General features: G+C 40.4%; 1 protein-coding gene across 1 annotated transcript in view; it reads left to right on the forward strand.

Moving 5' to 3' along the window:
- The first annotated feature begins 6,286 nt into the window (after window positions 1-6,286).
- Window positions 6,287-12,510, forward strand: part of NSF (N-ethylmaleimide sensitive factor, vesicle fusing ATPase) — a 303,795-nt gene continuing 297,571 nt past the window's right edge. The window contains exon 1 of the mRNA XM_053699733.1: window positions 6,287-6,399. Coding sequence (XP_053555708.1) covers window positions 6,388-6,399 — 12 coding nt within the window. The 5' untranslated portion in view covers window positions 6,287-6,387. The remainder of the gene's footprint in view (window positions 6,400-12,510) is intronic.

Genomic DNA, 12,510 nt, shown 5'->3' on the forward strand with positions numbered 1-12,510 from the left:
AATGTTTACAGGCTATACAATCACTGTAGTGATATTTGAAAACTCCCTTGGTGGTCAACCATGAGCTTGTGGTACTCCTAATATTGCTCCTGAGTGTAGTGGGTGCTACCTTTTTTCCTATAGTTGCACCCCTTTTGAATGCAAATCGACAACCTTTTATAACTGTATCAGCCAGATCCTTGTCAGCCAATAACAGAGGGTAATATTTGGAGATTATATCACAAATCTCCCCGTACTGGTCACTGTAGGTTGTCAGAAAAGTAGTCTTATGTGTATGGTCCTTGGTATATGTTTTACTTTCTTTTGCTAAAAGGGTATCCCTATTCCTTTTGCCTACATCTTTCTTGATGCCCAGAACCATTTTCTTCGGATAGTTTCTAGAGACAAGTCTGTCAGTAAATTCCCTTGCCTGTATCTCAAATGTAGATTTGGTAGAGCAGTTTCTCAAAGTCCTTACGAATTGCCCTTTGGCAATTGCCTTAAAGACCCTGTTTGGATGATTGCTCTTGGCGTGCAAGATAGTGTTATTAGCCGAGGGTTTGCGATACACACTTGTGGTTATACACCCTTTTACCCCTCCTAGTTCTCCAATCAGAGTTACAAGTAGTTAAAGGGACACTATACCCAAAAAAATATTTTGTGATTCAGATAGAGCATGCAATTTTAAGCAACTTTCTAATTTACTCCTATTATCATTTTTTCTTCGTTCTCTTGCTATCTTTATATGAAAAAGAAGGCATCTAAGCTTTTTTCTTGGTTCAGCACTCTGGACAGCAGTTTTTGATTGGTGGATGAATTTATCCACCAATCAGCAAGGACAACCTAGGTTGTTCACCAAAAATCTAAAATCTAATCTGAATCTACATTCTTGCATTTCAAATAAAGATACCAAGAGAATAAAGAACATTTGATAATAGGAGTAAATTAGAAAGTTGCTTAAAATTGCATGCTCTATCTGAATCACGAAAGAAAATTTTTGGGTACAGTGTCCCTTTAATACTAGTGGGATTGGTTTTCGAAAGTGAAACTTAAACCTATGTTATTAGTGTTTAAACCATTGACAAATTGGTTCACCACATTAGTGTCACCTCGCCAGATCACCAAAAGATCATCAATGAATCTTTTATAGAAGGTGATGTTTGATTTAAACAAAGTTCTATCTCCATAGATGTGGGACTGCTCCCACCACCCCATATAGAGGTTAGCGTAGGAGGGGGCAAACTTAGCCCCATGGCAGTCCCACATCTCTGAAGATAGAAATTGCCATCAAATCCAAAATAATTATAAGTCAGTAAGAAACTCGTGACTCATAATATAAAACTGCATTGTTCTTCCTCAAATTGACCTGATCTGGTTAGAAAGTGTCTAATGGCCTTTAGGCCTTCTTTGTGGGGTATAGAGGAATACAGCGCTTTGACATCTATGGTAAGCCAGATGTTATCTCTATTCCAACCTTCTTCCTTCAGAAGGTCTAACAAGTGTTAAAAAGGAAGAACTTTTCTGCTTTTTAATAACTACCCTGTCCAGACCATTATAGACCCATGTTTGACCCTGACCAAATAAAACATCCACAGTCATCTGAATAGTCCCCTTCACCACATATAGTGAAATGTTTGCAAACATGGTTAAGAATACCCCTTCCTAACCCCACCAGGAATAAATTAAGGGCAGAATGCCCTCGACCTGTCCTCCCGGATAGGGAATCTACCACCCCTGACTTTGATTCCACCATGGTTACCTTCCTTACCAGAGGTGGGAGAGACCCTAGTAGGGGCCTAGACAAATCCCTTAGGTCTGCCCAAGACAAATTATTGGACATGGTGGGTCCCATTAGACAAATATTACAGCTCGCTTACCAACCTGTGGTATCCTCACAACCCCTAGACCCTCAGCAGGTCAAAGAATGGACTCAACAAACAATTTGCCTATTAGGCAACACTAATGTGGCACTCTCTACTGAGAGACGAAGGGCAGCATTATCCAGAGTAGACCCCAAACTTGCCGAGATGGCTAAAACAGAAGGGGGCTCCTCAGCCAAAGGTTTACTTTTTGGCAAGTCCTTTATACTAGACTTGAATAGATTCATCTCTACTTTTACCTTGCTGGACAGGGCTCAGTCCAATGTACGCAGAGTGCTTTTTGTCAGGGCTGGTCGATTCAGGGGTCGTTCGCCCAGCCGAGCAGCATTCAGAGGCTCCTTTCACCAACAATATGCCCCGCAAATCAGACCCTTGTTCCCTACCAGAGGTCGGCCCTTCAGAGCCAGAAGTCATCCACAAACCCCTCCAGTTACCTCTAATCAAGGTGAGTCCTTTGTTCCTACATGCTTCCCCAGTAGAGTTAGTGGGCAGACTTGCTATTTAACTACTTGGAAGACTATAACCTCAGATCAGTGGGTTTTGCAAACAGTATTAGGATTCCACATAGAATTATTCCAACTTCCATTGCAACCCCTTCCACCTAACCCAATCCCCTTCCCTCACTCTATGCAGGAGCTTATAAACATAGAAATGCAACAACTTCTCCAAAAAGGAGCTATAGTGCGAGCCTCAACACAAGGTTTTCTCAGCAATATGTTCCTGGTCAAAAAGAAAGACGGAGACTTTCACCCTGTCATCAATCTGAGAGCATTAAACCTATTTCTAGTCTACCGCCATTTCAAAATGGAGGGCATACACCTCCTGAGGGACACCCTGCAGGGGCAGGATTTGATGGTTTGTCTGGATTTCAAAGATGCCTACTTAACGGTTCCTATGCATAACGCAGTCCGCCATTATTTCCAGTTCCTATGGACTGTGGATCTCTGGCGATTTACATGCCTCCCCTTCGGCCTCAGCTCAGCACCTTGGTATTTCACCAAGATTATGAGACCTGTTGCAGCCTTCCTTCAGAGCAGGGGCATCAGACTCATCTTATATCTAGACGACATCCTCATTCTAGCACAAAACAGACACTTGCTTCTCAGACATCTAGAGTTCTCAATGAACCTCTTACAACACCTAGGTTTCGTAATCAACTACGACAAATCTCTCCTCTCCCCTGCCCAAACTTTAGAGTTTCTAGGATTCACAGTGAATTCAGTGACAGCTACCTTGGATCTCCCAGAGGCCAAACTGACCACTATTCAGACGGAACTCAGAACAGCCCTGAGAAAATCTCAAATACAATTGCGGCAACTGGCAAGGTTTATAGCACTATTGTCCTCCTCCATTCAAGCAATCTTCCGGGACCCTAATATTACAGGGCCATGCAGAGGTTGAAACACTCTCACCTACACAAAGACCTTTCTTTTGATCAACTGGTGACACTCTCCCCAGAGGTCAGACAAGAAATCTCCTGGTGGCTTCACAATATGGAAGCCTGGAATGGCAGAGCCATTTTCTGATCCTTGTCGCACTTTATAATAGAATCCGATGCTAGCCTTCTTAGTAGGGGCGCGTTTTACGACTTCCAAGCCACAGGGGTCAAATGGACACTGGAGGAGTCATCACTCCATATCAATTGTCTGGAACTCATAGTAGGTTCCTTTGCCATCCAATCCTTCAAGGATTCATTAACAAACTGTTGTGTCCTCTTCCGAATGGACAGCATTTCAGCTGTCCAGTATATCAACAAACTTGGAGGCACCAGGTCACTGACCCTATCGAATTTAACTCGTCAATTTTAGCAAATTTTGCTTCGAGAACAATACATCAGTAGTGGCGGAATATCTTCCGGGACAGTCAAACGTTGTAGTGGACTGGTTTTCCAGATACTGGAGAGATGCCAGCGACTGGAAACTGAGCAGACAGATTTTTTTCAAAATTCGGACTCTCAGAGAGGACCTTTGTCCATAGACCTCTTTGCGTCTCGCACCAACCACCAGCTCCCAACATATTTCAGTTGGTTGCCAGACCTGGGAGCTCTAGCCATGGATGCCTTTCTCCAGAATTGGCCCCCTCACGGAGGGTATGCCTTTCCCCCATTCTCTATGATAGTCACTCCCCTCTGGCCAGCTTAAGCCTGGTTTCCAGCCCTGTTAGAGCTATCTTGCCACTACCCTCTACTGATATCTCCCTTTCCGAGCCTCCTGAGGAACATGGAAGGAGACTATCAGCCATTAATTCTAGACGAATCCCTTCATCTTCTAGTTTGGACAGTTCCAGGGGTTCCTGTGACCCCTCAGGCACAGCTTAAGGTCTCAGAGATTCCTGAGCCCCAGGAACTCGTTGGTCCTACCAAGCTGCCTGGTCAGTCTGGGTTTGTTGGTGCTTGGCAGAATGTACTGGTCCCTTTTCAGCACCTCCTGTAACTATAGCAAATTTCCTCTCTTATCTTTACGAACAAGGGAAGGCCTATCGTACGGTTAATCTCTTTAGTTCTGTCATATCAGCAGCGCACCTCCTGATTAATCTCTTGCCTCCTGAGGGGCATCCGCATTAGAATTCCCCCTCAATCTCGTTATAAATCTCTCTGGGAGGTCTCAAAACTTATGTCCTTATTTCAATCTTGGCCGGACAACCCTTAGTTATCCATGAAACAATTGTCAGCTAAATTAGCTACCCTGCTCTACCTTCTCTCCTTTAGACGAGCCTCAGATGTTCAGGCTATAGATGTGGACGGTTTCTCACTATCCTCTTCAGGTCTACATTTCTATAATAATAGATGTACTAAAACCTTCTTGTCTTGTCAGAAATGAGGATCCTGGCCTTCCTCCAATCACGGCGTTGCTTTAGGCAATGATTCCCACGGGGGGAAGCTGTAATTGGAGGATGCCGGAATCGTCATTGCTGACATATGAAGAGGCTTGCAACGGGCTGGAGAAGCGCTGGAGTGGCTTTCAAGAAGAAAAGGTAAGTATTTTAACAAAACCAGTGAAATGTAAAGTTTTATGAATGAAAGTGCCAGTTTTTAACAGGATTAAAAAAAAAAAAACGGGCACTCATTCTGCAAGCTTTACATTCACTTTAATATCTACTCAGCAAGTTCCAGGAACAGCAGTCTACTCTGTATTGGTTTTTTTCTCCATATTATCCATATACATGTTTTACCCTTTATAAACATAAATCTACATACTGATGGAACGTCCTTACTTGTGTAAGGTAAGGAAGTTCCATCAATATGTAGATTTATGTTTATATAAAGAAAATACGTATTTAAAAAGGGACATGAAACCCAATTTTTTTCATTTATGAATCAGATAGAATTTACTTCTATTATGACATTTTCTAAGTTTTCTTTTTATCTTTGACTGAGAAAACTATATGGCACCAGTTTTGCAAGAATGATATCCATCAAGAGCACTAGATGGCACCACTATTTCCTTTAAATAAATGGATTTCCAGCCTCCAGGATATAATTTAAAAGACCTTTATTTCTTTTTCACAGGGTCCATAGTCTTTTAAATTATATCCTGGAGGCTGGAAATCCATTTATTTGAATATTACATTGGGACTTGGCTAGTCCTGCTCCTTGCCACAGGACAGAAATATACAGGTGCTGTCTCCCACACTGCTAATTGGAACCACTATTTCCTGCCATATAGTGCTCTAGATACCTAACTAGATATCTCTTCATATGGGAATGAAGCAAATTTGATAACAGAAGTGATTTGGAAAATTTTATAAAGTTGTATGCTCTCTCAGAATCACATTTTTTTGTTTGTTTCATATCCCTTTAAGAACAGTTTTGATATGCAAACAATTTGTAGCGAAGGGATTTCATCTAGAGCTTATGCCAGATCATCAGGTGCAGCTGCAGAGTGCGATTACAGTGCTGGACAGAGAGTGACCATCTGGCTTAGCCCAAATCAAGCTTGTGGAACAATGGGAATGTAAAGGGGTTGGGTGCAGTCCCATCTACTGTATTGATTGAGGATGAGAGAATAAAAAGCATACGGTGCACCCCCAGCCCTGTGGCAGCGCTGGGGTAGAAAGAACATGATATGTTGCTTCTCAGAAGAAATTACATTATTTAGAAATAGAAACAATAATCTAAACGTACCGGACCCTCCATATGTATTTATTTCACTGGCATACGCATAACCTAACGCCAACATAACCTGACAAACCTAAAAACAAAATACTAATTAAAATATATTAATACTAAATAAACCCACACAAATATGGCTTCATCTGCACAGATTACTAGCCACTCTCCTACACTAGATACATTGAAACACCAAAAATCACCAATCAAAACTACATCACCGCCCTCAGCCCCAGTCATTGCCAGGACTAACATGGCTTCCGTGTTAAGTAGCAAAGGGGTGGAGCTTTTTGGTCACCTGACTCTAAGTCCTTGCCTCCGTACTGCAGTGCATTGTGAGGGTGTGACTTTCCGTGTCACGTGATCATTGCACTGCCCAGTGCCCACTTCTCTGCTGTATCGGTGAGAAAAACCGGAGACATGGCGGCCCGGGTGAGTGACAGATTGTCAGGATGGCTGACTGCTACTGGGTTACACAGTGACACGGTACCTGTTATTGGCGACACTACTGAGAGTCAATAACCCAGCGCAGCACAGTGTAGAGCTGTCACAGACAGGATGTCGTTACCTGACACAGATACAGTATTTATTATACGTGTCATACATAGAGATGGTTATATTAGGTATGTACACGAAGGGAAAAAAACTGTTACGTAGGCAGCACTTTGCACAGCACAGAGCTACCTGTCTGCCTCCTGAATCAGACCGGTGTCAGCTTCTTACTGAAGCCGTCTTCATTTCAGCTACATCTTACTTGTATTGCGGGGTTGCTTGTTACATTGTCTGCAGAAATAATGGCTTCTAAAATGTATATTCTGGTTACATAATTGTAAAATGTAGGGTCCTTCCAAGAAATGTAGCATCTCTATGAAACACAATGGTATAATGGGACTATCACTACACATTTCCTGATGTCCAGCAAAGAGGAGAAAGTAGATGCTTAAAGGGACATGAAACAGAAACACATTCTTTCATGATTTAGATAAAACATTCAATTGTAAACATTTTTCTAATTTATTTCTTTTACCAATTTTGCGTTATTCTCTTGGTATCCTTTCTTGAAGGAACAACAATACACTACTGGGAGCTAGCTGAGCACACTGGTAAGCCAATCACAAAAGGCATATATGTGCAGACACCAAGTTGCTAGCTCACAGCTGAGACTATTTAGATATTCTTTTAAACAAAAGATACCAAGAGAATTAAGCAAATTAGAGAAAAGATGTACACTTAAAAGTTGTTTAAAAATGTATGATTTATCTAAATCATGAAAAAAAAAAACATTTTGGGTTTCATGTCCCGTTAAAGGAACAAAAAACATTTTAATGCAACACAAAGTATTTGTATTTTTTTAAGCTGCTTTAGTACCCAGTATCTGAGTTTACATAAATAATGATTGGTGCATATGCACAGCAAAGTAGCTTGCACATTACCAGTTAACACTATGATATCAACTTGGGGTGTTTTAAAAGTGCTAACCTCAGTGTTAAGAAGGCTGCTTAAACATATTTTAACTGCAAAACGCATTGCAGTCATTTACATTTCACATTTATTCATTTTTATGTCTTTTTTTTTTTTTTTATATAGTAAATTATACACACAAATGTTCTGTCACACATCGTAAAGTCCAGAAAGTATGTGCGTTAAAAAAGTTATTTTATTTAGAATGTAACAGATTATGGTAGCTAAAACATGCAATTTTAACCCTTTCGAGTCAGGGCTAAAGTGCCTACATCGGATCAACTGTTCTGATGTAGACAAATTGAAACCACACGATAGCGAGATTTCAATTATTGGATCGCGCCTGGGGGGCGTCCCTACAACCCTAGGAATGCCCCCAAGACCGCAATCAAGTCCTGACAGCACAGAAGGCTTCAGGACAGCCGTTAGCAATGACGTTCTATTCCGTCATAACGGCTTTAAAGCCCAGTCTAATTATGATGGAATAGAACGGCATAACGGCTTTAAAAGGTTAAACAACTTTCCAATTTACTTCTGTTGTCAAATTTGCTTCATTCTCTTGGTCTTCTTTGTTGAAGATTAACTATAGGTAGGCTGAAAGGAGCTTAGGAGTGTGCAGGTATCTATAGCAGAAGAAATTGCAACTATGGGCTAGATTTATCAACGCTGAGGCATACAGGGCCGCGTATACGCGCCCCTGTACGCCTCAGCTCACCTGTGGCGGGGCGAAATTACCCGCAGGTAATTAACATTGCACACGAGCGCAATTTTGCGCTCGGGTGCAATCCCGCCCCCTGCCCGCGCACAGCCAATCACGCGCGGGCAGGAGCTGTCAATCTCCTCGGTCTGACTCGACCGAGGAGATTTAATTTCGCCACAATAGAGGTGGCGAAGATGTTAGGGAAGCAGCGGTCTGGTGACCGCTGCTTGATAAATCGCGGCGAGCAAGTTCTTGTGAGAACTTGCTGCCGCAGGGGCTTGATAAATCTAGCCCTTTGTATAACACTGCTATAAACATTGTTGCAAACACTGCTGACAGATGGTTAAAACAGGTGCACACTCCTTACCTCACCATGAATTATTTTTTAAAGTGAATGTAAACTTTAATGAATTAAAGCCTAGTATCAAATAATAATCTTAGAAACAGGTGCACTTTTTAATTCATTAAAGTTTACAAAGATGCTTATTTTTAAAAATACTTACCATTGTATTATAGTAAACATAACGCTGATCCTTGGCCTTCAGCTCCTGCTTTCTTTAGCATATAGATGGCAAATCCGACTTCCTACAATCGTTGCATTGCCCCACGAGCTGGACGCCAATAGGGATCACAACAATTGGAGGAAGCCGGATTCGTCATTGTTCTGCTAAAGAAAGCTGGAGCTGCGGGCGGAGGATCAGAGTTATGTTTACCATAACGCAAAGGTAAGTATTTTAAAAACTAAGCATCTTTGTAAACTTTAATTAAAGAGACACTGAACCCAATTTTTTTCTTTCGTGATTCAGATAGAGCATGAAATTTTAAGCAACTTTCTAATTTACTCCTATTATCAAATTTTATTCAGTTTCTTTGTATCTTTATTTGAAATGCAAGAATGTAAGTTTAGATGCTGGCCCATTTTTGGTGAACAACCTGGGTTGTCCTTGCTGATTGGTGGATAAATTCATCCACCAATAAAAAAGTGCTGTCCAGAGTCTGAACCTAAAAAAAGCTTAGATGTCTTCTTTTTCAAATAAAGATAGCTAGAGAACGAAGAAAAATTGATAATAGGAGTAAAATAGAAAGTTGCTTAAAATTGTATGCTCTGTCTGAATCACAAAAGAAAAAAATTGAGTTCAGTGTCCTTTAACCCTTTCATGACAGGGTCATAATTGAAATCCTGTGATCGTGAGATTTCAATTATGGGATCGGGTCTGGGGGGGGTGTCCCTATGATGCTAGGAACGCCCTCCAGACCGCAATCAAATACAGGAAGTGCAGTTGGCTTCAGGACATCCAACGGCTATGACGTTGTATTTCGTCCTAACGGCGCTAAAGCCCAGCACCGTTTGGTTGGCATAATGGCGGTAAAAGGTTAAAGTGCCCCTGTTTTTAAGATTATTATTTGATATTGGCCTTTAATAAATTAAAGTTTACATTCACTTTAACAAAGGATATAAAGAGAACTAAGCAAAATAGATAATAGAAGTAAATTGGAAAGTTGTTAAAAACGTTATGCTCTGTCCAATCCATGTGTTTAAATTTTGAATTTACTATCACTTTAAGGAAGGAGTGTTTTATATGAAAACATGTTTGGGTTTCATGGAAGATGGGAAGATGTTGGCCAAGTGTGTTTACACCTGACAACACTTATATGAGTTTGTTAGACATCCCCATTCCAAATTTATGGGCATTAATATGGAGTTGGTCCCCTTTGCTATAACAGAGATAACTTTCCTGGGAAGGCTTTCCACAAGATCTTTAAGTGGATCTGTGGGAATTTATGCTTATTCAGCCAAAAGAGCATTTGTGAGGTCAGCAACTGATGTTGGACAAGAAGGTTGGGCTCCTAATCAGCATTCCGATTCCTCCCAGAGGCGTTCAGTGGGTTTGAGGTCCAGACTGTGTGCAGGCCTCTCCAGTTCCTCCACACCAAATTCATCATACCATGTCTTCATGGTCTTTACTTTTGCACAGGGGCATGCCAGAACAGGAAATGGCCTTTCCTAAACTGCTGCCACAAAATTTGACCTCCCAATTGTCTAAAATGTATTTGTTTTCTGCAGAATTAAAGGGACAGTCGACCACAGAATTTGTATTGTTTTAAAAGATAGATCATCCTATTATTAACCATTCCCTAGTTTTGCATAACCAACACAGTTATATTAGTACACTTTTTACCTCTGTGATTATCTTGTATCTAAGCCTCTGCAAACTGCCACCTTATTTCAGTTCTTTTGACAGACTTGCATTTTAGACAATCGGTGCTGACTCCCAGGTAACTCAACGTGCATAAGCACAGTGTTATCTATATGACACACATGAACTAACACCCTCTATTGGTGAAAACTGCCAAAATGCATTCATATAAGAGGCGTCCTTCAAGGTCTTAGAAATTAGCATATGAGCCTCCTAGATTTAGCTTTCAACTAAGAATACCAACAGAACAAAGCAAAATTTGTGATAAAAGTAAATTGGATGGAAAGTTGTTTAAAATGACATGCCATATCTGAATACTGAAGCTTTATTTTGGACTAGACTGTCCCTTTTAGGATGATCCTTCACTGGAACTAAGTGGCCAAGCCCAAACCCTGAAAAACAGTGCCAGACCATTATTGCTTCTCTACCAAACTTTATAGTAGTACTAGGCACTATGTGTTCTGGTAGGTAGTGTTTTCCTGGCATCTGTCACACCAGATTATTCCATCGCGCTGCCAGATAGTGATTCATCACCCCAGAGAACTCATTTTCACTGCCCCAGATTCCAGTAATAAAGTGCTTTACACCGTTCCAGCTGGTGCTGGACACATCCAGCTTATATATTTATCTGTAAGAGCATTGAGTTATTGGCCATTGCAATTTGAATACTGATAAATGAATGGCAGATTAATTTAATACTTAGGTATGCTATCTATGTACAAATTATCCTCCCTGGTGTTGTTTTTTATATCTAGGGTAAGTGGAGGGCTGACTTCGGGCTCATGATGATTTCTGAATAATTTTTTAACTTTTTTTTTTTTTTTTTTAACTTTCTGTTATAACCCCACAAGGGGTCTATGGTTTATACAGGAAGGTAAATGAGCAGCTTTTCATTTAAAGTTTTGCTAGCAGTCACCTATAATAGCTGCAGTTTACTGTCCATGTTCTGTAGAGAATTTTGCTGCAAAAGTCACGTGACAGTAGAACATAAGTTATTTAATGGTAGCTCAGCCAGTGTCTACACTGAGAATTTCTAAGTGCTCACTTAGCAAGAAACCAAGTAAGTTCCACAATCTTTTTCTTTTTATGTTAATTTTGATTTACCATTTTTATTTTTACATATCCCTTTAATAGGCATTATAAAAACTGCAGTGCTGCTAGCTGTACATTTGAATGTGGCAGCTAGCAGCTCTTATATCTAGACACAATTTGTAGGTTGTCATTACAATTTGGCACTGCGGATTTATCAACCCTTGGGATCATATATAGGGTAAAATCAATTACAGTAGTTATATAAATATACATACTTTAAAGTGAATGTCAATTTTGATGCTAAAGTTCCCGTTTTTTAAAATTCGATTAAAAACAGGGGCACTTTAATTCATCAATTTATATTTCACTCGTGTTGTGAAAAAAACTTACCTTTTTAATCTTGACTGCAGCTCCAGCTTCCTACGGTCGTTGCAAGCCGTTTCTGACGTCAGAAATGATGGATAGGTCATCCTCCAATCACGGCTTCCCCCCGGGGGAATCAGTGTCTGATTCAACGCTGTGATTCGAGGAAGCCGTATTCCTCATTTTAGACTCAGGAAGAGGCTTTGCGACTGGTGGAGGAAGCAGGAGCTGCTGTGAAGATTAAAAGGTAAGTTTTTTATTTTTCTCTCAACAGGAGTGAAATGTAAATTTTGATGAATTAAAGTGCCCTTGTTTTTAATCAAATTATAAATATTATAATATAAAATGTATGCTAAGTGCTTGCTAACACCTGGTTTTGCACACGAGGGAATTAAGGCTTATTTGAAACACATGTAAGGTGAACAGGGTATTTAAGGGAGGTTGTTGAGCATTTCATTGTTGTTGTTTGAGGACGGGGGTAAAACCCTAAAACGTCACTCTGTTGGAATAAAGTTTTTTGCCACTTCAAACCCGGTGAGTGCCTGCTTTTGTTGGATGTCTATGAAATATGTTGCTGAGCACCCCGATCATAAGGAAAGTATTGTGAGTCCTAAACTGCTGTGTATTGGAAAATAAATAATAAATAAATATATATTATTATTATTATTTTTTCTGGTTTTATTATTTTTTTTTATCTCCTCACAGTTTTGCATTATCTGTGCTATAGTCTTAATATAATTTTCGTAAAAAAAATTGCTGACACTCTGCTATCTCAACAGTGCTTGGTTT

Source organism: Bombina bombina, chromosome 1 (genome assembly GCF_027579735.1).
Source record: "Bombina bombina isolate aBomBom1 chromosome 1, aBomBom1.pri, whole genome shotgun sequence".
In the NCBI taxonomy this organism is placed as follows: Eukaryota; Metazoa; Chordata; class Amphibia; order Anura; family Bombinatoridae; genus Bombina; species Bombina bombina.